The sequence below is a fragment of the Triturus cristatus genome, chromosome 4_2, assembly GCF_964204655.1.
Source record: "Triturus cristatus chromosome 4_2, aTriCri1.1, whole genome shotgun sequence".
Lineage (NCBI taxonomy): Eukaryota > Metazoa > Chordata > Amphibia > Caudata > Salamandridae > Triturus > Triturus cristatus.
In genome coordinates this window covers 566,431,141-566,458,151 of record NC_140586.1, presented here as the reverse complement: position 1 = coordinate 566,458,151, position 27,011 = coordinate 566,431,141, and the positions used below count along the sequence as shown (strand labels likewise).

The 27,011-nt window shown below is 41.0% G+C and overlaps 1 protein-coding gene across 1 annotated transcript in view; it reads left to right on the top strand.

Annotated features, from left to right (window-relative positions):
• STXBP3 (syntaxin binding protein 3) overlaps positions 1-27,011 on the top strand; it is a 177,737-nt gene that overhangs the window by 33,624 nt on the left and 117,102 nt on the right. Inside the window, exons 2-5 of the mRNA XM_085602220.1 lie at positions 6,533-6,582; positions 6,681-6,762; positions 9,408-9,484; positions 15,201-15,279. Coding sequence (XP_085458346.1) covers positions 6,533-6,582; positions 6,681-6,762; positions 9,408-9,484; positions 15,201-15,279 — 288 coding nt within the window. The remainder of the gene's footprint in view (positions 1-6,532; positions 6,583-6,680; positions 6,763-9,407; positions 9,485-15,200; positions 15,280-27,011) is intronic.

The following is a 27,011-nucleotide window of genomic DNA, read 5'->3' as shown; positions in this document are numbered from 1 at the left end:
AATGGCCATAATTGATTTGTGGTGGGCATCCTGTCCATATGTGTCTAGCCTTGGCACAGTGCTGGCTGTAGCAAAATAGTTGGCATTATTGGCATATTGCAGTAAGCTTTGGTGTTCTGGTGAGCAGCCATGGCCTGTGATTGCACAACCTGGGTATTTAAAATGAATCTGTCCATGTGAGGCATTTGTACATGTAATTACTCAATGAAAATGATAAGCTGATATCTGAAGCAGTGTATGTCCTAAACTAGAAAACTGATATTTTGAAGACAAAAAGAGTTTTTCCAGAAAACATTTCTCCTGGAAAATTGAGCTTGTTTGCCCAAAATGAAAGTGGTATTTGATAGAAAAAAAATTGTAGTCTAAGAACTGACATGCTGATGAAGACAACAGGTTGCAATTCCAAAGCAAGTCTTAAGCTGATAGTTGAATAATAAGTCAAGCTGACCTGGGGACTCCTTTGTGGTAATGGAACTTCCTGTCTCCTGTTCCACATAACTAAGGGGTCTATTAGGATGGCGGTCGGAAAATCACTCCGACCGCCATGGTAGCGGGAAAACACCGTGGCATAACCGCCGGACCAATTAGTATGCTCCGCAGTCGGAATCTGACCGTGGCAGTACGATCGCAGCTTTTAACATTACGGCGGTTGCTGCTGCCAGCAGCACCGCCGCGATGTCCCAAAAAGCATGTCGAGCCTAAACCTGCACTGCGTGGCAGGCACTGCACAGTGCCTGCCACCTGGTACAGGGACATGCCATGGCACCCCCCCCCCCCCCCAGTGCTCCCATACCCCCCCCCCAAACACATTGGGGGCCCACAATGGGCCCCCAGAGACATTCTCCACATGCCTTTCCCCAGCCTGACCCTGCACTGGCCCCATTTTAGCAGTCCAGCTCCGCCCGCAAGGGAAGTGTGCGGACTGCTACCGGGGGAAAAGTGGCGGGTGGAAAATCTCACCGCCGCGGTCATCACCGCCATGCTAATAGGACCAGTGGTTTGATGGGTTGCTATCGCGGGAGGATGACCACCGCCGGCCCGGCGGTTACCACCGCTGGCCTGGCGGTAGCCATCCGTCCGCCATCCTAATAGATCCCTAAGATCTGGTGGACACCAGATGGTTTCATTCCATAGCCTTTTTTCCTTGGAAGGTTCAACTAGAACAGAGTCAAAGGCACAGATGAACACTCTTCCCCAATTTTTAACATAATGGAGGCCAAACTTTACCTTGCTTTTTGACTTCTCAATGTGGTGCCAGGGGGTAATGGGCCCATTACTGAAGTGTGATTTTGTGTATAACCTACATTATTTTTTGTATTTGTGACCAGCACATGTGGAAGAGACTGTTTTGTAATTTCTCTGTTTTCTTTGTGTTTTTAAACGTTTGTAATGGTGGGTATATAACCTTTACAATAAATAATACATACTTGCTGTCTACCCCATAAACATTGGCACCCAATTTAAGATGCATACTAAACAGATCACCTTTTAATAAATGTTCATTTTTATACATTAGAACCTTGGATGTTGAGCATGCACTCTTAGCCTGGAATAAGCGCCCCACCACAAGTCTGCCTGTGGCATCTTGTATTGATTCAAGGTTAAATGATGCTGCCCCATTTTTGAGGATTGAGACTCCTCTTGAATTGCAGGTGAAATCTTACACAGATAAATCTGACCGTTCCCTTTTTTTTGGTAGTGTACAGGATGTATGATCTGTCTGGTGTGTTTCCTATCAAAGGGTCTGGTGGCTTAGTGGGTTATTATCTCCACTGTAGGGGCCTGTGTTTGTCCTCATGGTCACAGGTTCAAATCCCATTGGCTGCACTCAGCCTTTCATCCTTCTGAGGTCGATAACATGAGTGCCATTGAGTTGGGTAACAATAAGCATCTGTTATTCGGCTCCAGCGAGTGAACATGCGCTTTAAAACTACACGTTCTGTTAAAAGGATATCCTTTCCTATGTCTGCGGAGAGAGATCAGTATTTTCTGTTTTAGATATTTAGTTCAAATTGGGGTTTTGGTATCTATCGGTGTGAAGATTATTAGTTCATTCCCTGTTGACATGGTTGCCCTGCTCTGTGGTGTTAACTGTTTCTGTTTTCCACATTTGTAGCCAACAGTAACAATACACCATCCATTCTGCACATGCAGAGTGACACATGATATTAACAACTCCACATATAACTCTTGGAAATTACAAGTAGATCCCCAACCATTAAAAGTGTTAAAATATGCCTGATTCTGAAGTTGTGTATGTGGAGCATAGCGGTGTTGAATCTCCTATGTTGTCAAAGAGAGAGGGCATATAAATGTTTAATTTTCTGCAACTATTCCATTGCCAAATGGTACTGTACTTCGGTTGCTTGGTTCTAAAGAGGTAATTGTCACTAATTTAATGGTCTTCTTGCACTAGTTTTCCAGCTACCAAGGTGGAACTTATACTCAGGCCATTTCCTATTTATGAATTTATTGATATTGGTCTATAAATCTGAGGCACAAATGGAGGAAGATCTATGGACTTACCAGCCAGGGCAGACAGTGACCTTCCATCCATTTGCTTTGTCTTGAAATGTGGCATTAACAGTAGAAGGGACACACATGATCAAATGGACCTTGTCGGACGGTAGTGCTGTACCTTGTTAATCAGCAATGAAGACCCACGACTCTAAACAGCACAGTAAGCCTATCAGATGGTCTTGAAGTCCACATGGGTAATACTGACAGCCAGAGCAGATACCGCAGTACAATGGTCACCCAATTTAAGAGAGAGCAGTAATCTAACAGCTGTGTTCTGAGCTCTCCATGCCTGGGGAGGTCCGTTGTACATGTTGTTGGCATAAACTAAACGAAAGAACACAAGTGTCATAGGGGCTTGCACTCTAAGGAACTGACAGTACAGGAACTGTTCTACATAGTTTTCCAAGCATAAAGGCATTACTTTGTTACGGTTCGGATATCTTGCTTAAAAGCTAATATAGGGTCTTAAACTGTGTCCCAGAGCTTCAGGTCAGGTGGAACTGTGTAGAGCAATTGGTGGTGGATGGTCTCCTCCCACCAAGATTTCAGATTGTTATAATTCCATGTATTAATTTCTGCAAGAAATACATTAATTGAAATTGACTCTTTTTGTGTCTGAGGTGGTTAATCACAAAAAATTCATAGCATTTGGATATTTGTAAAAGGATAACCTGTGTTAATAAATGGGGATGGTAAGAGGCTTACTATAAATATTAAACAAGATGAGAAATAAAGTGAAACTCCAGGGAGCCCTAAAAGAGAGAAAACGTTTGGGATTGTAGATGTGAATTTTCTGTTTTCCAAAACCATCCAGTGAGTTAAAAACAGGTCTCTCATATATTAAATCCCTCTTTACAGTGTGTCTGTAAGATGAGGAAGAAGGCTGTACTACTAAGGTGACTGACCTTGTTTAGTACCAAGTATTAATCCTCTAATATCCCGATAATCTCCATTTTATCTCATACTGTTACGATTAACAGGTTTAGTTTTCTGCACTGGTGAAAAACATGTGGGGCCTGATGCCATAGGTCATTAAGCTCCATGTCTGGCTGAATCAGATTATCAATGGCTGCTCAAATAGTTAGGATGGGTAAGGCAAGTTTGTAACTCAGTAATAACAGTCCTACTCGAAATGATAAGCCAGAGGAATTTTTAACACGTTTTTAAAAATATTTTTCTAAAATTCCCCAAAAAATGAAAACGGTTATGCACTAAAAGAGTTCGACAGAGCTTTACGATAACTCAGAGCAATAAAGTATAAATAGAAATCTATAGCAAAACAATGTAAAACTTATACAGAAATGTTACCAATATTTACACAAAGAAATCTGAAATGGGAGAATACATAAAGGAACATTGACCTTTTCTTTTTTGACGAAACGTGTTACTGTCGCAGTTTTAGGTACAGTGGGCACTGAACTGTCAACAAGAGATTTGTTAACAAGATTTCACTGGTGTTTTAGATAATGAGTGTTGTGTTACAAACTGTTTACCTACTGCATAAAGAAAGACTGTGTCTTGGGAAACAGCTCTTTTATACTTCATGGCCAGTTCAGTAAATCCTGTTTAGACAGATGGTGGAATTCAGTTCATTCTGGTTCGGTCGAGGACTCCTGTTCTCTGGTGCTGGTCATTATAGTGATTGTTGGTGTAATAGGTTTGGCAGAGTGTATTTTCTACTCTTCCTTTCTGAATTTTATATCTTTAAAAAGTTTTTATTGAGCACCATCCTCATGAAGGGTATTGAGAAGGTATGGTAACGGGACACTTTGAAACAGGATTGTGAAACTTCTTCAGCTTGAAAACCTCTTTCTCTGAGGTGACTGATTTTAGAAGCATTAGATTAATGATGGGGAAGCTCACAATTTTATATAGATACATATAATCTACCGAACCTCTGCAGTATTTTTTTTTTCAGATGACCTACAGTGTCAACAGCAAGCTCTTTCGGGTTGCTTTATCTTCTCAGAATCTGCTATTTGTGAAGTGAACCATTTCAAATTCAACTTTTGCCTTCATGGGATGACTGCATTTTAAGATGATGAAATTGTATAGACAGGAAGTAGTCTATTCAGAGATCAGCTGTAGATATGAATTCAGATCTTGCGCATGGGGTGCCACATGGGTTGACTGGGAGTGGCAGGTAAGCAAAGCAGAAGCAGACAACTAATTCAAAACAAATAATTGATGAGCAAAATGTGACCACATAAGTAATTTTTAACTTGATTCTATTTGAACGAGACGCACCAGCCCACAATTGATGTGACCTGAAAGTTGATCTTGACATGTCATCGAAAACTGTATCTCAGCTGCCACAATCTTGTTTTCCCTCTTTTAACATGTCCAGCTCCATATGTCCTAAAAGCCCTGCAACACACCCTTTAGGCTAATGTTCTGTTCACAATGGTGCCATAACCAATGTGTGTGATGTCCAGCACTTAATTTACGCATATGGACCTGGTATTCATGAGTTGAGCAGCCTGACTTTTCTAGGCGTGTTGAAAACACTTGCAGGGTGGTATATCTTTTCGATCAGTGTTCACTGTACAAAGTACTACATGTCTAAATGCAAACCTGCCTCATGATCACGATTCTCCTTTAGTTCTTTTTGTGTTTGCAAATGAAATGCCTATCGTTAGCTAGACTTTTAATCTCCTGTGTCATACTTTAATAACCCAATACCAGTCAAGCACTTCTATCAAAATAGATATATCCAAGCAGATCATGTCCATGTAATATCTAAACAAAAATTCATATTAAGAATGTAAGATTCAGAAGCTCGGTGTCTATTCCACTGTTTTCTTTAGAGAGAGGAGGAAGTTGGAAAGTACCCTGAACAGAGGAACAGAGGAAGCTTTCTGAAAAACCTTTTCAGGCATTGGGAGATGTGTGCTCTGATTACTTTGAGAAAGGATATACTATTTGCCAAAGGTGATACTTACATTCAGCACCGGGACACTGTCCCCCGGATCCGAATGATTAGTTTACACACGCACGCACTCTGAGCTCCACCTCAAAGGCGCAACCTGTGAGATGGCATAATGAACAAGGAGTTTATTTTTCAGGAAGGAAGAAGACACCAGTGATGGGCACTCATTAGTCATATTCAAGCTTTATAGGCATATTTTGCACATTTTTCAGTATGAATCTACTTCAAAGCAAGCGGGATGTGAGCACCGAGGTGTTCATTAGCCTCAGTGGGGTCGGCTGGACCTTAATTTTTTCAAAAGTTCCAAATTCAAAATAACTTGAGGTGAATCTGGCACACCAAGAAGGTGAAGTAGCCCATGTATAATATGTAAAAGAGCCATGTTACAGCAGATCGAAAGTAGCCTTGCACCGAAAATATGTCCTGGTCTGTTGACTATTTAATGATCAATTTAAGTGCATGGTACGTGGGGGTTATCAAGTATGTTCCAAACCATATGTTTTCAAATGTTTTTCCAAGCAGCATTATGATGTCAGTGGGGAATAAATTTAAGCAGTGTTTAGGTGTCTTTACTCGTCATTGCACACCTGCTCAGCGCCAGGATAACCCGGAGGTGATAGTGCTCTTTACAAATACACAGAACATAAGAATATATAGAGAACAATGTGGTCAAAAACTCAAAGCATGGTCACTTACAGTGGACCGTATATAATCCATGGATAGGCGTAGTTTGTCGATGAACGTAAAGACAGGAACAGGACATTTTATCTGGGGTATTGTTTCCTCCTTTACTTATTATCAATTGTAATTGTGTTAGATGTCTTGTAAGTACTAGCTATTTAGATATATTGTTGCGCGTCTGCTGGTACATTACTTGAATACTTGAATGTAAATATATTTCCCTGTTGCGTTGGTGCATCTGTTTCATTACTAAATTCAAGTTGGAGAGTTTCCTTTTTTTCTGGGAGGGTGTTATTAATGCCTTTCAGCTTCATTACGCTCTAAGATGTCATCTATTGAATACATAGAGTCAAATAGTCTCCATTGTAGTCCTGCTTTAAATATAAATATCTGTTTTTGCAGAGATAAAAAAAATGGTACTTGATGATTGCAGAAAAGAAGAAGAATGGAAGGTACAGCCTTTTTTCGTTTTTTTTCCATTTGTGAATGGGGTAGATAACAGATGGAATACTTTAAGGTATGTGCAGTGAACATCCTGTTTTTCTTTTAGATCATGCTTTTGGACCCATTTACCACAAAGTTGCTGTCATCATGCTGCAAGATGTCCGACCTTTTAGCAGAGGGAATTACGGGTAAATATAACCTACAAATTGGTCTTCTGATTTGTCAGACTCCGCAAGCAAAATCAAAGTTGTTTTCTATAATAGTGAAAGTGCTTAAAGTATTGTAAGTATGGTAACTAAAAAGTAAAATTTGGAAAAATAGTTAAGCAAATTTTTGATCGGTCATGCCTCATTTTTCTAGATTGTTTTATTGTAAACTGCGAATATACTCAGTCTTGGAAATGCATGTAACATCATGTAGTCCACACCGAAGAAGTCTTGGATCCTGTTTTTCCACTGCTGTATGTAGAGATCATACTGGAACTACAGAGCAGCTCAGTTTGTGTTTTGTTTCTCATATGTTGAGAATAATCTTGATGTGGAGCCTGTAGTTTGCCTCTGTCAATTGGTCAGAAGCAGGAGAAGTACATTATGCGGCATGACAGTGTTAAAGTTTAGGAACATATGTGTTGTGTTTGGGCCCTAATGGAAAAATACACCTACCTCAATGAATCCACTTTATTTAGTGGTCACTGCTCAAAAGTGAAAACCTTTCCTCAACGGTACTTACTACCCTGGTACGAACAATATAAAACACACTGATCCGGCTAAGAAGCTAGGCTACCAAGTGTAGGCTGCTAACTGTACTAATCAATGTGTATTTTGTCTGCATGTCCTCGGCATGTGGGGGGGGGGGTATTGTGGTGTTTGCTTCTCTATGCAAAAAAGAGATGTTCCATAATTAAAAAACTTTTACTCTAACACTATCTAGTTTTAATGTGATTTACACTTGGCTTCAATTGTACCACAGTAAAACTTTCATTTTATGATGCTCTCTAAACAAACTGTTGACCATCATCTTATGAGACCTGTTTTAACTTCGTAGATGGCGAGGCCGTATCTTGTCTGTGGCATATCATTTGCAGTGCAGAGGATGTAACTATCCTGTAATAGCCCTGTGGTTCACAGGAAATCTTGACTTGGGTGTGCCAGACTAATAGCAGAATTGCTTCCGCTACTGCTTACCAGTGCTGTTCTCCATGAAGAAGTATGGCAGCATGCACTAAAGACTGCAATAGGGGCATGGCCTACACTGATGCCAATCAGCTTCAGTAAGTCAGAGGATTTTATGGAGGCAGTGCCAACAACATACCTGTCTCCCAATGCCTCCAGCACACAAGAGTAATATAACTGTAGATTCTGGTGGATTGCCACAGGATGTCGGTTTCCATTCATGAATAGCACACTGGACCAAGCACAGTAAATCGGAGTACATGTCCCAGGGATTGCCCACAGCTTTGCCTCAGTCCATCAATGTGGCATTGTTAGGGTGAGTACCAGCTGATCTGCCTCTCAATGGTCACTAAAATCCATTAGCTACTAGTAGTTAATTTATTTTACTTTCAGTGGGAAAAGCAAGTATGCCCGCCTCCAGCTTAACACAATGGGTTCTTTACTGCTTATAGAGGCTGGTGGTGCCTAAGAAAGCCATCCATTCATACTGTGCCCTAGAATTTAGCAGAGCTCCTACCCATATACTACAGCCAGATAGAACTGGCTACTTAGGGAGTCAAATCTGACCCCTATGGCGGTTGACAAGTCATGGCCACCATTTTCTGCTTTAAAGGTCAAACGCTGACGGCCGAACAGGCAGCCATGGCCTTTTTGGTGGCATATATTTTTGAGGGTTTTGTGTACTTCAGTAGCATAGGTGGCACTACACTGATGTGCCCCTATATCGTACACTCTACATCAGTGTAACACCTCCAGAGATGACTACATTAACAAATATTGGCAAAGCCAGTAGGTTTTGCCTATGCAAGATCTGTTGCTTTGTCATTGTTTTTAAGCAGCGCGGGCTGCTGTGCAACATGGCTTAATGAAAATGAAAAAAAAAGCGTTATGACGCAGCCAGCATTCTGTGCGGCATAGCGCATTTTTCTCTGTAAACCATGTTGCACATCGTACTGTTGAGGGGGACAAGCACCCCCATGGCGTGCCTAAACACAAAGGAAAAAATAGGTTCCCAATATCAACAGTTGAAGGATACCACTATTCCAATTAAAATAATGTTAAAGAAGCTATGAACCAGGGGCTGGAGTAAACCAAGAATAGAGATGAAAGCCATTGACCCAGGAACATAGAAGTGAAAAGACATGAAGAAATTTCCATTCATGAACAAGGGGGTAGACAGTAAGCCCACTCTGTGTACATATTGTGCACAAATGGTCTTTCATAATAAACAGCTAAGGTGGTTGGCCTGCCAGTTTTAAACATTCCATTCTAAGGATGAATGAATTAGGGTTAGATCAGTGAAAAATTTGGTGGCTAGGGGTTAGGTCATTGAAAAATATTTAATTTAAAATATTTAAGAGTTACGGTTGTTGCCTAGGTTGTACTTAAACTAGGAATTGCACATTCTGTAATAAGGCTCTATTTTGTGTATCTCTGCTTCTCCATCTGCTTTATTGCTAGAGTGATCTTGCAGGGCCAGTGTGGATTTACCCCATCTTCCACCGCATAGTTTGTAATTTTCTAGAAATATATGATGTTGCTATGTTATTTGCCATGCTCTTTGAGACTCCCCAAATGAATGATGTTAATTCCTATTGATCATGCACATTAATGTCAGAGTCTGTACTCTATGATAAAAGAAAATCTATTTTTTCATTTAGTTGTTGAAGATTTATATAAAAAGCGTGAACCAGTCCCACACCTGAAAGCACTTTACTTTATTACTCCAACTGAAAAGGTAAGTATTTATAATGAAACATTACGTATTATACGATTAGATTGAGCCCAAAGCATCCAGAAATGCATCATCTAGTGTGATAAAATGGGACTGCAAAACTTCATCCTCCGTAACTCTAAAACATGTGGGTCTGGTTGTTAAAGGTGAATTGAAAGTATCTGATGGATTATCCATTTGGCTTATGGCAAAGGGGCATGCCACCTATCACACTTACAGCTCACTGCGTTTCAGCTTGTTTGGTAACAAATATCGAGATTTATTCATGTAGTCTATTTCCTTACAATGATTATCCTTACGTTAATGCTGTAAACCATATCGTTTACCTAGAATGGAAAGTGCCCTTTGGGTTTCTTGTGAAGGCCCTTAGAGGGAATGAGCTACATGTTGTGGGAAAGTGTAAACCTTTGTTGTTAGCCGGTAAGGGATTTACTGCCCCGTAATTACAATTGCACACAAGAAATTACATTTGCTAGAGCCGCGCAGAACTTTGGTTGAATGAACCTCCAAAAATATATACTTCCAAATGTTATCAGTATTTCCTCTCCTTTCTTTTCATGGTATTTCAGTATACCATTTTATCTATCATCCAATAGGTAACTAAATGTGTTAACACAAAAAAACAAACTAGGGCAAAGGACTGCTGTCAAACATCTTTGTACCAAGCAAGCCTTTTTTTTTTACTTGGACTTCATTGTAGATCTGTTCTGAGCGCTAGTTTAGACCTTTGATTAGTAAAATAACAACACATAACACAAAATAACTGCATTTTCCCATTTGTGGTCTCTATCCACTGTTTTTTAGAAGTCTGCATTCTTCCCTTCTCTAACACACATTCCTTGACCCAGCTGTGGCAAATACACCCTCCCTTTCACCCAAGGACCTCAGGGTTTCTAGTTAGACGTTGTACTGGACCCCATCCTAGCCCTGCTTCTGTCTCTGGCTTGGTACAATAACAACACTTATGGCAGTCTGCAGTTATTTGTTTTCCCAGGGTGACACTAATTCTATATCCCTGCCTGTTTGCTTACATTTCGCCCCCACCTTTAGCACAGTCCACCACTGTGATGCTTCAGTTTGCCTCTGGTGTTTCTGGAGCATAACTCAAATGACTCCGACACATCCTGAGCAATTAGAAACACAAAATAAAACTGCTTTTATCCCTTTCTTATTGGTCAACCGCATGATCTCTCCTACACATTTGATGTCTGGGTCAGAATTCAAGTCTCTGTCTTCAACCATTTTGTATTTTGCACACATCTACAAAGGCCTAGACTTAGTCTGGGAGTGGATGGAAAGAAGCAACCTCAAGCTCAGTGGGTCATGGGCATAGGTCCTCTTGCTTGCTCAACAGAATTCTTCCATTCCCCCTCTGGATGAAACCTCCTCTCCCTTCCTCTGAGGTATGTTTTGTAATTCTGCCAAAAACTTTGGAGCATAACCTAAGCATGTCTAAACCATAAGAGCCCTTTACTTAATCACATACAGGTCAGAATGTATATCCACCTGTATAATTCCAAAGCAACACTGCCATCCACATGTTGCTAAGCTACATGGACTCTTCACTGTACGATCCCCCAATCCCGGATCCTTCTCCCACTCTTGATCAGATCTCTGAAGTTTCACTTTTCAGGAAACATTTGCCATTCCAGGTTTCCATTATTAGGTAACTCTGTCCCGCAGTAATCGTGATATCTCGGGTTATGTTGTAACAACTGTCCAACATTTGTGACCAGCAAGTCCTTTTAGAGCTATGTAGAGCTTGAATATGGCAGATGAACAAGATGTAACCAGCAAGCAGCACACTTTGAGTCAAAGAAGGCCTTAGTGACCTAATTAAATTCACTTGTTTAAAATTTAAGGGTATGAAAGAGGCTTCGGTGGTGCATCTGAGCTCAAATTTGATCTCTTTTGGCCTAGGAGGAGTAAGTGAAATCAGGCCTTTAGAGGTTTCACATGTTCTGCTCCGGTCACTGACTTTGAGTTCTTTTCAGTTGTTGTCTTGACTTTTTGGTGTAAATGTGCACAGCAGTAGACTCTATGCCTGCCTTAAAAAATATCATAGGTTAATCTCATTTCACCAATGTTCATTGTTTCAATTGGTAATTTGCTTGTTTTGCCATGAACAAACAAGAATAGGCAGAATTCTTGCCATTAGGACGTTACACATCTTCTGCTTAAATTGGCATCTGAATTACTGGCCCTGATGTGATTTCACTCTTATGTAAGCTCACGCAATTCTACTCCTCTGGCTAGATTTGTGCTATGTAGGAGCCTCTGCATGTGAGAATGCCAAATGTCTCACCCCAAGCTGTAAGGAACAAACTTGTGGCTGAAAAACACACACTCTTCCAACAGAACACATGAAACAGACCATATTTCAGGCGGACTACACTGTCTAATAATGTGCTCCCAACAACACTCCCAAACATGTCAGGCCATGCACTAACATCCAGTAGAATGGATAGCGGGTAGTCTGCTGTCATGGTACAAAAGCGCACTCCATACCAAGAAACAACACACATAAATTTACACATTCCCAGCCACCAAAGCAGTTGCATGTTTATTATCCTAGGAGAGCCCAGCACAACCGGCAAAGCCTTTCACCTTAACCCTTATACGCCAACTCCTCAAGCAAGACCTAACCATCTAGACAAGAAAATGACCAGAGCATATGTTACACATTACAAGCTGAATCATGCGCTGGTCTGCTGAGCTAATCTCAGGACCTTGTTGAATGTATAAAGACTGTTGAAATATTTATGTGGCCTTACCAAAGGTACCAGAAAACTGGCAAATAACCTAAATTCAAGTTCTGGGCTGTTTCAAGCAGTGAAAATAAAATAGGCAACAGTTCATCTGCAGGGATACGTTCCCATAATAGATCAAGAATAGTAAGCTAACATTTCTCAGTAAAATGATCTGTTAGCAGGAATTGCATTGTTAAAAAACCATTTGTGTTTTTTTCCATTTTCTTTCCCTTTGGCAGTGGTTGTTATCTTCCTTGCTAGGACAATAAAGGGTGAATCTCAAAGACTATAGACTTTTAGAAATCCTATATTCAGAAAGTGTCACCGCTCCCTAACAGCAGCATTTAAAAACAAAATCAAGTAGACCTTTGTGCTTCGTGTCTTGAAGCCATGTGATATTCATTTGGTACAGCTAGAATGTGCGTGTTCCTTCTGAGCGATGTGTGTGTTGAAGAGGTGACTGTGCCCCTTTGTCTCTGTGCGCTCTTTATGACCCAAAGTGGCCCATCACTTTGTGTGCCCCATCCTCCTCTGTGTGCCCTTATTCTGCCTGTGATATGTTTTACTCTGTGTATGTCATTCTCTATGTACGGTGTCCACTCTGCACACCCCTTCTCATCTACAAGCCTCTTCCGTCTCTCATTCTGTACATACTGGTCCCTGTTTTACTAGTTACTGATCTGTTTGCACTGTCTCTTAATACCACAGTTTTCTGTCCAGTTTTTCTCCCATCTCTTACTATTGCTTATTTCCTATGTGGACTCGTGCTCTCTCTTTCTGGCCCATTAGTCCCTGCTTCTTCTTGAAGGTTCCACATTACTCATTCTCTCTGACCCATCTTTGTATGTGCCAGCAGGGTCTGTGTCCCACATTTCACTCTGCTCCATTGTTCCTCGTACCTTGTGTCTCTGCCCAACCTTTCCTGTGCCTTATCTAACGCTCTGTTGCCCATCTCTCTCGTCTGCCTTTCCATGCCACATCTTTCTCTATGCACCCTACACCTGTCAGCCCTAGTTGTCCACCAACTTCCTCTCAGCAAATGTGTCCTGGGATTTAGTTTCTTCTTGTATCCTTATGCCCAGTTTCTAGTCTGTTTCTGCCCCATAGCTCCCCGTTCTGTTTTTCCTTTGCCCATCTCTTAGCATCTCAGTGTATCATCTCTTTGTGCACTTGCTCTCTGTCTCTGCCCACTATCTCTGTCCATTTCTTTGTGCATTTTCCCTCTGCTATGCATTTTCCTCTGCTCCATCTCTCCTTATGTACTCCCATCTGTCAGTCCCTGTTCTACCTACACACTCTGCCACATTGTCCTGTGTCCAAACATATCTTTCACAGCAACTCACATTATACAACACCTTCATGACTCATTTCTCAATTCAGGTGGTTTTATCCAGTGCTCTTCCACTGCTTTAGTTTACATTTTTCTGCCTTTACTAATGATTCCCACTGATATCCACACTTGAACTCTTTCACTCAAACCGTTCTTTCACCCCGAAATCTCTGCCTTGTTTCACTCTTTTCTCCAGACAAAGGAGATGTTCAGAAATGTTTTGGATAAGCAGGACATTGGCATCATGTGTTAGAAAAAAAAAAAATGTTGCAAACAGAGGACATTTGTGAAAAAAAGTAGGGAATGGGAACAGGAAGGTATAGAAAAAGCACAAAAATATTGAGTGTGGGAAAGGGGTGGTTTGAGTTCCTTACTGAAGAAATAAATAAAAACAAATGGCAATAAAGGAAATAGGAGTTGGCGTGACGGGAATAGAACAGGAATGATTCAAGTGACTCCTGATGCATACAAGTAAGTGAAAGAAGAATGAAGAGGTGCAGGAAGCAAAAGTGGGCCAAGATTTTAACATGAGTAAAAGTGGAAGTGGATTGGTTAGTATATGGGCAATCATTAAGGTTGCACAGACGAAGCCGAATAAAGAACTTCTCAGTGCAAAGAATAGGCTATTGAGGTAGTGACATCCTGGTAAAGGTTTAGTGGTACAAAGAGGTTTATGTTATAGTAGTTGATGTGGTGACTTGCATCACCTTGAATTTAGCAACTAGCTGTGTTGAGAAGCACAGGGTACATATAGATTGAAATTAACTCTCCAGTGCTGCCAGAGCAGGTGAAAAAAATTCATTATAAACTCACTAGCGCTCTTTCTCCTTTTCCAAACCATAGGTATACTTCACATTTTGTGGTAAAGCAGTGCTCAACTCAGTTCCTTGAATACCATCTTGCCTGTTCATACCATCCTTAATTCCCTATTGTCTGACAACAATACAATTAACATCAGTTCTATAGACCAGGTAGAAGTAATAAGTTGGGAATAGTCAAAACAGCTAGTCACATCAATGATCAACCAAGTCGTAGCAAGACTTCCAAACCTCAGCAAAATGATGTCCTAGCCAAATTAGGAACAGCTTGGGATCGGTGATGGATATCTGCCCACCACTGTCCTCCTATTTGGGACTGGTCAGGCTGGAATCAAGCCAGGACCAAAGTTTGGGTAGATCTCTTAACGTTATGAGAAGAGGACCAATACTAAAGATGGGCAGCAAGTAAGCTGCCATTCCCCTCAACTTATGATGTAGTCATGATCTCTGGGGACCTCAAAAATATGAATCAAAAGCCCCAGGGAGGGCTGCAGGAGGGTAGCATGGATTGATTGCATTTTTCTTACGGGGTTTCCACTTCTGTTTGTATCCTAGTTTCATTTACATTGCTTCTAAATGTTTTTTAACGATTAAACTGGTTTCCTTTTCGGTGTGTTGTAGTTATGGTATCAGAACATGCAATTCGTGCAATAGAAAAGCTTAGCTGACTTTGGTTGTTTGTTACCTTAAAGTTTATAGATCATACCTCGAAACTTTGTATGCTCATCTAGAAGACCAATGCTGATTTCTGGTTATTTTATAAATTGTCAAGAATGTGCCTTCTTTTTAGTGTTTAAATGTAATTGCAAATTTGCTTGTAGTCTGTAGATGAGCTTGTGAATGACTTCAGTGGGAAAGCTCCCTTCAAGTATGATGCTGCATATGTCTACTTTTCTGACTGTAAGTATTTGTTTAATTCTTTATTTGTATGTTGTTTTGGTGCATTTCTTAAAAAAAAATGAATTCTGGTTATTATTATTTTATTTGGTTTCACTTAAAAAAATATATAAAAAATGTAATAGCCCAGTTCCCTGCACTTGCCTGTAGTGTTTGAAGCACAGACAAACCAAATAGTTACATTTGTTACAAAAAGGTTAATTTTTTATTCAAAACATAAATTGGGATGACCTTTACTGGCCCAGACTTTCTCAACTCCAATGTAAAAAAAAAAAAGATTCATTTAGTTGTGCAGGTTGCTGTTATACCAATTTTTTTATGCAATTAGGAATTTTTTTTGAAGGCATGGTTGTCATGAAGACTTCTTCAAATCCACTGGGTGATTACACATGATTGCGGATTATGGAGTGTTTTCCAAACAAGTATGTTAATCAATTGAACAGTTAAAGGACTAGGGGCAGAATGTCACGAATAACTGGTTCCTTGCAAGGTGACTCCAGGACCTGGCCGGGATTGATGTCAACACTTTGTAGCCGATAACTACATCTCACAGAGAGGCAGTGCGCTCTCATGCATTTCAAAGGTTGCTAGCAGTATTATCCAGAGACTTAATAATAATAAAAAAAAATCATAACTTTTTTTTATGTAGTGTTTCATACTGTACCGCAGCTATTTCTAAGCATGAATAGTAACAACTGTTGCTATTTCAAACTTAAAATTGTAATCAGTTTACCAAGTCATGACGAGACATAAGCACTATTATGCTTAGTTTTCATATTTCAGCCTCTTATAAAAGTCCTATTATCACCCACCTCAGCCAGGTTTGGCTAGGGTGGAGCAAACTGAAACCAAAGGCTGTAAATTGGAATAATGATTCTAGAAATGTGATTGTTGCTTGAGGATGGATCAGCAAGAGCATCATTTGGCATATTAAATGGACTTTTCACAAGGCCAGTGTACAGGTGCTCAGTACTGGAGCCCTTTTGGTCTAAAAGCAGGCGATGGTGAAAATCGGCTATCCTTTCTTGGTGTTCAGTGAGTTGCATTGGCTTCTGTTGACTTGGGGTTCATGCCTTGGCCTCCCCTCCTTGACTTTTCTATTAGAACTCACACTGGGAACTCTCTCCAAGTAACCTTACGCAGGTGCTCTACATAGACATTTCTTTGACAGTACTATTACTATTCACTGTGATCTACATAGGCTTTCATTTAGGTTCATTAACCAAGTTAAGGTGGCCACTGTAGCTTAGGAGACTGAATATGGGCATTGGTATTTTTATGTAAAGCACTAAGAATTATAGATAGTCGTCAGAAGACATGTCGTGGTCAGGATCTAAGGATATCATCCTATATTTCCAACTTTCTATACCTTCATAGGCCTTGTCTACCAGAAAGCTTTTTGATGTCTGTAGGCGAAAGTTTATTGTGGCCCATACCAAAAATGTACAGTGGGCTTAGAGTCCACCCATTGCTTACCATTTGTTGGCTTTTTTGTCCCTTCCATTTGATTGCTTTTTATTTAGTGACTTCCCTGTCTCTTCTTCTGTTTGCCCCCTGCCCCCTAAACCTCCTCCCCCAAGAGCATATCTACTTTCCCATCCTTGTGTTTGGCTAACTTGTATTCTTCCACTTGCATTTGATGTTTTTAGTTCATTTACAGTTTTTTGAAGGGCCCAGTAGCTGCCATTTTCAGGCGGGCTGCTCTGTTTTGCAAGATGCACATTTCATGTTCCTCTGTAGCTTCCCTGCCCTCTTTTTGCTCCCTTTTTTCCGCTCCTCCATTGTTTCCCCAACCTCCACAGACTTGTTTCATAGGGCCCAGCAGAGTCGCTCCACTATCTGGAAAGCGCTTTCATGGCAATCAAATCATTTTAATTTTTTTATTTAGCAATTTAAGTGATATCCACCATCTTAGATCAGTAAATAAAAAAGAAAATGGTGGCACGTCATTCCATAGACGCATGCACACAACTACAGATTGATTTTGGCAGTAGCAGGCACGTCATTGCTCCTTTTTTTTCTTTTAATTTTTTGCCAATCCTGCACAGCATTGGCAGAAAGCATTGACCAATAGGTAAACAAGGCAAGACGTGTTGGTTTTGCCGCTGCTATTTTATTGAAAATGTTTCCACCATATTGTGGGGAGTGTTTATTTTTAGGTATACAAGCATTCTAATAATGTTTGTTCTACACCTCAAATGTTTTGTGGCAGAACCTTTCAGAACTTTATTCATCACACTTTTGCCAGAGATGGATGACAATCAGAAATTCAGTACATTCCTGCAAAATCCAACTCTTGGGCAGGCCTGTGAACTGCACTCCAGCTGAGGTACCTCACAAGACCTTAACCAGTCTCTTTGCTCAATTTTTATACGGTGTGGGCAATTAACCTTGCTCAGTGCTTAATTTCTAAAAGAAAAAGTACTGGTGCCAAAGCTCTGCTCAGAAGCCGGCGGCTGGTGCAGATAAACTTCTGAGTGCTGAATACAATGGCTGGTAGTCTTTAATCCACTTCCAGAGACTCCTCATCTCTCTTTCTCGCCCTTGCAGGTTCTTGCTTTCTCTCCTTGTAATGCTGTTGCTATCTTTCTTTTCCCTACATCTTTCTAATCTGTGTTTCTCTTCTCTCTTGCACTTGGTAAAAATCTGAGGCCGGAAATAATTGCTGGTCCACAAGAATACGTACGGGTGCCCCCTACCGGCAACGACTGGCTCTGATTAAGCACTGTACCTGCCCATCCTTGTAGCCGCTCCATCACTACCTTGAAAGTTCTCTGAAGTAAAGTTTGTCTGTATGAGTCCTTTACAACAATAATAAGTGAAAGAAATGAAAATGCAGACACAAAAGAAAAACAATCCTCATCCTTCACCTCAAAATGTCTCTCTAGAAAGGTAATAAGATGTAGGAAGCTGGCTCCTAAATGATATATCAAAATTAGGTATATTGTGTAAAGAGTCCAGGGGTTCCCTTATAAATGGACAAGGGCTTGCTCAAGCAACCCCAAGGTTCTCTTCTAGAGGGTAGTGCGGTTGAGCAGCCTTAGGCTTATCAGAGGGAGTGTTAGACATCTGCAAATACGCACAATAGTCCATAAATGATGCACATGACTCAATAAGGAGCTCCAAACCAATTTATAAAGCTAACTTGTATCCGTATACATATTTAGGCACCAGAACTGCCTGTTAAGGTGCCAATGGGCTCTAGATGAAGGCGGTCGGCTTCCTCTCCTGTGAAGTGAGCCAAATTTGCGTTTCAAAGGCGGTGGCTTCTTTGAACCTCCCCTGCCTTGGAATGCTAATCAGCATGTCATCCTGAGGGAGGGGGTGTGAACACCCTCTTCCCCTGCAGACTTTGTTTCTGACCTCCTGAGAGCAAAGGCTTTCCCCTAGGAGGTCAGAAACTTGTCTCTGGGTGCAGGCTGGCAGAGACTAGTCGGCCAACGCACCAGATTCACACATCCACCACTGGAATCAGGGTGAGTTTGTGAATACGAGATGTTTAATACCAAACATCCCTATCTTCAGTGAAGCCATCATGTAGCTGGGGAACTCGTTTTCATCAGTGTCCAGCACATGTTTTAAAATGTCTTCCCTGTTCACTTGTGCTAGCAGTAATGGAACTGACCAGCAAAGGTACATATCCGCTCATGCAGATATGACCTCACATGTAATATAAGGCACCCTGCCTTAGGGCTGTAAAGTTTGCTGTAGGGGGGACTTACAAATAGTACATGCAGTGTTAGGGGACATGGTGCACAGGGATGTGTGTCATGTTGTGTTTTCACACTTGTCTGCATCAAAACATGCAGCCTGCAATGACAGGCTTGCATGAGTTTGGTGAAGGGTCCCTTAGGATGGCACAATTCGTGCTGCAGCCCTTGGGGACCATCTTTAGTACCTCAGGCCCTAGGTACCAGGGATACCATTTACTAGGAGTTTATAGACTGCTAAAGGTATTGCCAATTGGGCAAACAATTGTACAGTTTTTGGGAAAGAGATCTGGCATTGGGGACCTGGTTAGCAGGAACCCAGTGCACTTCCAATAGAAATTGCATCATTTACCAGGCAAAAAAGTGGGGGTGACCATGTCAAAAAGGAGCACTTTTCTACATCAGTAAAGCACAGCAGAATGACAATAGTTAGGGTTCTATTATGAGGCTGTCGGGCAATAGGAGTTATCAGTAAATAAAGTCCGTACCATAGACCACCAAACTTAAATTCACCTACTTCAAATATTTGAATGATACAAACTTGATGAAATGTAAAAAAAAAAAAAAAGTACAAAAATGTATAACGTTTTATAGCATGGTTTTGTAGAGCAATAGCCAAATTCAGTTACAAATGGAATATTGCAAATAGGTTTTCATGTTAGGCTTTTTATATCTGAAAACAAAAATAAAGATATGTAATAATTTCACTAATTTGCTGTGTCATGGTTGCCCAAAGAACCTTGCACTAATATCATTTGATTGACTGCCCAGCGAATGAGATTAAACTGTTAACCATTAACAGCTGGATCCTAAGATAAAGCTTTTAACAACAACAAAACATTGGAAAATAAGAGAATATGTTTGCTTGGATGAAAAAGTAGGCATAATATTGCGCCCACGCCATCATTAGGTGAAGGTTTCATTAATAAATAATGTTGCTGTAAGAATGGATACATTTTATTGTAATGTTTTATGGAATTTAGGAGAAGCTATGGAGTATTAAAAAAAATACACCTGTATAAATCACTCATAACAGTGAGCACAAATACCTAAGCACCAAAGAAAATTAAGAAAGGCTGTAAAGATCACGTTTTAGTTGCAATTCAGGTAAGCTGAAACCCATAAAAGTTCTTTACTAAAATTAATCTGATTTGAGAGAAATCTAATTTCCATGGGGACAGGTTACATTGCCTTATGACTGAAAGAGATAATCTCCTGTCCTCATGCCTTTTTCCTCCTTGGGTAATGCTAGATTGACCAATAGGCTAGTACGACCATGACCATGCTGCATCATTTTGAATTCAAATAAGCCTCTGAAGATGATTGGTTGGCTCACCAGCTACACTGAATTAAGTTTAGCGCTGTAAATTCCCATGCATGACCAAACACCAGTGCAGTGTAACTTCCTGTCATTAGAGAGTGCAGCTCGGTAAAAATAGTGAAAAGCATCAAACCAGTTAATTATATTTAAGAACGTTTTCCCCATGCAACATTGCTCCAATTTTCTCCTGTATTTTACGGATAGATAAGTCTGCCTTTGTATTTTCCTCAGAAATTGAGTTTTCTAGATCAAGCGGATGTCGTGCAACAAGGCATTTTGTTTAAAAACAGGGAAATCTCTTTTATAGGGAGGCTTACAAGTGATTACAAACATACTCGCTGCTCCCACAAAATGAATATATGTGATGGCCTTCCCCTTTGACCCAGGCACGAGATGACAGTGGGCGCAACCAGAGACCATGTTAGAGTGTAACAGGCTTGACTCAAAGTGCAGCATAGTGAGCATGGAGAGTCCACCTTTTTCCCCCTGGGCAAAATACTCTTCCATCCCTACCACCAAATTTGTCACAGTCCTCTGTTTGAATCAGCCAATTGATTAGTGGGTTTCCCCACCCCTTTTTCAAGAATTTTGGATGACCAGTAGCGTCCAGCAACAGATCTAAAATTTTGTTGAGCACCTTTGGGTTAAGGATGGCCTTTTTAACTAGAATTGAAGTTAGTTTTTTAAATAAATATGTGATCAGTATTTATGAAGACTAAAGTCTAGAAACGTGTTGAACAGATTTTTAGTCTTATCTGGTGAAATTTAGTAGACCTTTTAGGAACTTCAATTGATGATTGGTAAGAGTAGGTAATGAAAGAAAAAAAACACTCAATATTTCACATTGGGTTATAGCTACTATTAACAAGCCCACAAAGATAGCATTTGGCAGCTGCCACCTTTCTGCTCCTCTGGTGTGCCTTGTCCTGGTGGGCCTGCAACCCTCCCTTAGTCCAAAGTGCCAGCAGTCCCCTGAAGACTGGAGCAGCTATTTCCATCCGAAGCTGCTCCAGTCTCACTTTCTCTCTGTATTGATCCCCTCATCTTTCATGTCAAGGCAGAAATGTAAACCCTAACAACATCATAAATATAGAAAAAATAGCGATGCTGCATTTCAGTTAGCATTTTTCCTCTGAGAAAGAAGTGGAGGGCGTAGGCCTGTAGTGAATGAGAGAACATAATTTTATGAAATAGCGCTACTGCAGTCTTAAAAGGACTAAGGGTAAGTTAAATTCGCCTCGGAGAGGAGAAGCCGTGCCAATAGCTTTATTGCAGCCACCTGCAGGGTAACAATGGCTGTTAAGAGAGCTTTACCCTTCCCTCATTAATGCTTACATATCGTCTTTACATAGCGTACAGTGGTCTACAGGTGCATATATTTTCCCCATATGTTCCTAGTTAATTGAAACATTTAATTAATCGAATGTGGATTTACTTGCTTTGAACTTTTAAGATTTTTCAGCACTACTCCAATACCAAATGAACCGTTTATCAATTTGATTTCAAATGGGGCAATAATCGCCACGAGGGGTATAGCCACCACTGCTTACATTGGTGGCTAAACCAATGGGAGAATGCTGATGTTGCTTGTGACAAATTTATCAATTTTCTTTTCTTCAATTTCCATTACTTAAATGATGCGGCTGTAATGATTGATTGATTGATTGATGTACTTATAGAGCGCAGCTATCACCCTACGGGCATCTTGGCGCTTGCATTGGGAACCCGTCCTGGTTTTTCCCTGTAAGATAACCCGTACTGGGCATCCCCAAGGTGAAAGCCAGGCATCCCGCCGCGGGGGGCCGTTGTGGAGATTAAGCAGGCTTGTTGCCCAGAGCTGCATAGTGTGAACTCGTGCTTAGAGTGGGCACCGAAGCGAGAATTATCGAGTCCGTGGACAATTGGACTCTGGACCCTGCCGAGTCGGGAATCGAACCCAGGTCCCGGGTCTGATTTCTGCTTCAGGGTATGCCTCCTCTAACCAGTGAGCTACACTTCTCCAAAGGGCAATATGCTCTCCAAGTGTAGAGTTCAATCTATCAATAAATCAGTACATTTATTAAGCGCACAGCTGCCAAAGGCATTTCGGCACTAAGAGATACAAAAACCAGAGCCGTCATCCACAGCAAATCAATCCAGGTGTAAAAGACAAGTCTTCAGCTAATATATAAACACATTCTCCTTCTCAAGAATCCTCAGAGCCAGATGAGGTATATTCCATGGACTCCAAAACCAAAAACAGTCGTCTTCAGCTGAAACCAAAGGCATTTTAAAACTAATGCGTGTGCCAATCTTAAGGCACGCCCAGTCTGGTAATGTAAAAGCCTATTATAAAGGTACTTAGGAGGAGTATGATGAAAAGACCGAAATTTAATAACTAGCGCCTTAAAAATGGTACGTTTCCGATTGACAGCCAATGTAACTTTCTCAGATGGGCATGAACCGATTGCATTGTGGCCAGTTCCAGAATTCCGAGGGCTGCCACCCATTCATGTCTTGATGTCTTTTGCTTACTAGAATAAAAGCAGTCAGGCCAGAATTCAAACTAGAAGGTCTCCAGAAATGTAAAATTATCTGAAAGTTATGTTTTGCTTGATTTAGTGAAAGCTTTTCTTTTGGCTCCAAGAATTCCTTTTTGGTATCCTAAAATCCTTTCTTATAATTAACCAGACCACTTTTAAAAAAAACATGATCCTTGTTTTTAAACGTGTAATTCTCAACCTGTGCTGTGGTATGTTTTGCACCTGCATGTTTTGCTTTGCATATTTTACGTCGGTGACCATTTTTTCGCATTATCCAATGAATGATACATGCATCTACCTTGTACAAATCTGTGTTTCCATCCTAATTTTAGTGGAAAATATTACATCAGATCATACATTTTTGAGGCAATTGAGAAAATTCATCTAATTTTATGTCTGCATACGTATATTACTATGCAAAACCTTAATGGCACTAGGTTGGATACCTGCCATAGCACCGGCTGGATTGATGTAGGTGTAACTGCATTGTCGTCCAGTTACATGACAGAGAAGGCACTGGGAGAGGGTGGTCTATCTGATTCCCCTGATTTCATTACAAGACCAGAGGCTTCCATTATGCATAATAAGCAAACATCAAATAGCTGAGTGTTCCAGAATAGAATATTCAAAACAAGTAAAAGGCATGAGCTCCTAAGAAACAGCCTCTTTCGAATGTGGCTCCAAACAGATAAGTTCATTGCCTTTCTTCTCATTTTAAAATACAAAGTTTTGCTCTTTAGAAGTTTTTATTAATCATTGCCTATTTCTACAGTTTAATTATTCATTGTTTACCCTTGCTGTTGTCCCATATTTAACTATTTGCTAATGTTTTTACAATATGCGGTTTTCATTTAACCTCGAACCTTTGCCTAACCGACCCCTCTTCTTTACTGGCACTTCCCCACGTTCCACGCTTCGCTTTCACTTCGTCTACCGGTCTCCAATTTACAGAGACCGGCGCTAACTCCCTGTTCCCCAAAGCGCATTCTCGCGCACGAAGCCTCCCTCAACATGCAGCCATATTAGAGGAAGATTCCCTGGCAATGCACGCGCATCCAGGGACCTTTCCTCTAACTCTATTTTCTCCCGTTTACCAGCTGATCCGATGCTCGAGCCCTCTGTCGGTTGCTCGCGTCTCAGGATAAAATAATAAAAAAAAAAAAGGGGGGGGAATTGCACCATCTTAAATAATTAACAAAAAAAAATACATTATAAAAGGAGTTAGATTAATCAGCAATAATGTGTGTATATATATATAAGTAAAAAAAATAAAAAGGGAGACAAAGAGTTAACATTAGGTGCCATTCCTTTACCTTAAAAAAAAAAAAACAAAAAAAAAAACTGACGCTGCTCTTTTTTCACTCATTTAAAGCTAAGTTATGTCTGACTTAGACTCTGACGACGGTAGCGCACCTATTCCCAGTATGGATAACCAGGCCTTTAAGAGCATCATCCATAAAGAGATGAGATCCTGCATGCTGGAAACCTTTTCTAAGGTCATACCACCCAAAAGATCACTCCCTATTTTGGTGGACGATTCCAGCGAAAACCCAAGTAACCTCTCTGACGATCTCATCGAAATAAGGGGGAAAAGACTAAAAAAGAATAAAAGAATAAAAATATCGATCATACTTACCCCCAAGAGCACTTCAGGAGTTCAAAACTCCTCTAACTTAACGGGAGGTCACCGCACCTCAATTTCATCGGGTGTCCTTAGCAGCACAATTTATAAAGGTGTCCTCAGCGGCACACAATTTATGGGTGTCCATAGCGGCACAAACTATCTTAGTGCTCAACAGAAATTCATACAAGATGATGATGACTCACTACACGATGATGGCTCTGAGCCTTTTGATGAATACGTCTTGGACCTAGATAATGATGATGAAGACTTTTACGATCATACTTTAGATGAAGATCTTCCTACCACATCCAAAGACGTTATTCTAGACCCCTCAGAAGAAGAGATGTTCTCTCCCTTCAATATAAAACACCCTCGTAGCTCTGAGTGGTATCCACAAGACCATGTCAGCCAATTCATTAAGAAATGGATCAGATACAATTTGGAGAGAGATACCCGTAACCTACTCAGAGCAGAATGCTCTAGACCCTGCATAGATGATAAAGTTTGCCAAACCTCCAATCTCGACCCAGAACTTATTAAATACCTTTTTAAACTCTGGAGGAATCCCAGAAAAGGAATGGAAAGGTTCCTTAAAGGTTGTCAGGACCGCGTGCTCGATATTCTGGGTCCTCTGGCTAGGATCATTGACTCAGCAGAAGAGAGCCATATCAACGGCACACCCCTAGACACCGAAGCAATCAGAGGTTGGTCACAGAGAGCATTGATCCTTCTGGGCAACGCAAACGCAAGCTTGAACTGTGAGAGAAGAGTCGTCCTCACTAAAATCAGTCCTAAATCGGGCGACCTCGCTGACAAAGAACCCTCCGTCAACCCTAAAGGCTTGCTTTTCGGAGAGGATCTCATCAAGACGCTCGGAAAGTACGTCATGACATTTACAGCCTTGGACAAAGCACACCAAAATATGAGAAGGATCTTCAACAACAACTGTTTTGGCAGGGCCGGAAGAAGGGGCCTCTCTTCTGGCCGCTTCAACCGCAGGCCCTATCCAAGATATAGAGGATCTGGCAGAGGATACCAACCCTCCAATACTCCCCAATTCTACCCTCAAAGAGGAAGAAGCACACGCTCAAGAGGATTCAGAGCAAGAGGTATCTCCGACGACGACAACTCCCAGAGTGAGTACAACTTTACCTTTTTTCACCCCCTCTCTTTCCCACAAGGTCGGGGGCAGACTAACATTTTTCTGTCAGAACTGGGAACTGATTACTCAAGACCCTTGGGTCCTAAATACTGTGAAAGGGTTTACAATAGACTTTATTCAGACCCCGTTTCAATCTTCTTTCCCCAGAGATATTCCCCTTTCCCTAGAACAGGAGAAAATAATAGAAGAAGAAATTCACTCTATGCTCCAGAAGGGTGCAATTCTAGAAGTTCCCATGGAAACACTAACCTTTCTAAGCACTCTCTTCCTCGTAAAGAAAAAGGACAAGGGTTGGAGATCTGTTATAAATTTAAGAGAACTCAACAAGTTCCTTGTCTACAGACATTTCAAGATGGAAGGTATCCATCTTCTCAGAGACCTTCTTCTGAAAGACGACTGGTTAGTCAAGTTAGACCTAAAAGACGCTTAATTCACCATCCTTATGGCCAAAGATCACCAACCCTTTCTCCAATTTATGTGGAAGAATCACCTTTTCCAGTTCCAAGCACTCCCTTTCGGTCTCTCCTCAGCCTCATGGTGCTTCACCAAGGTAATGAGATCAATCGCTTCCTCAATAAGAGAAAAGGGCATTCTATTAATCATATATCTGGACGACATTCTCATCCTTTCCCAGGACCAGTCTCAACTCATTCGAGACCTGAAATTTGTAATAAACCTTCTCGAGAACCTAGGGTTCATTATAAACAGAGATAAATCGATCTTAACTCCCTCAAGATCCCTGGAGTTTCTAGGTTTCACCATAGATACCACAAACTGTCGTCTTCTCCTCCCACCGAAGAAAATCTCAAAAATCAGGAAGGAGATAAGACACGTCTTGAAACAAGACAGCCTATTCCTAAGAGAGCTCGCCAGACTTCTCGGTCTCCTTTCCTCTTCTATTCAAGCTAACTTCCCGGGCCCTCTGAATTACCGAGCCCTTCAAAGAGTAAAAGCGAAAGCCTTAAGATCAGGTCTTTGGTACTGAGATCTCATTTCTCTTGACCAAGAAGCCAGATCGGAACTCACCTGGTGGCTAGAAAACCTGGACGCCTGGAATGGCAGAGCAATCTTTGGTTCCGCACCAGAATTCATTCTGGAATCAGACGCGAGCCTTCATGATTGGGGAGCATGGCGGTGTTTGGTCTCAAGAAGAATCCTTTCACCATATAAAATACCTAGAACTCACAGCCGGACTCTATGCTCTCATGAGCTTCAAACATTGTCTTCAAGGCAGATCAGTAATTCTAAAGATGGACAATATGTCCGCGGTCGCTTATATAAATCGTCTGGGAGGCAAGAAATCTGCAGATCTCTCAAATTTAGCCAAAAAGCTTTGGATGTTCTGCCTGGAACACAAGATCACCCTCAAAGCCGAATATCTTCCAGGGAAAACAAA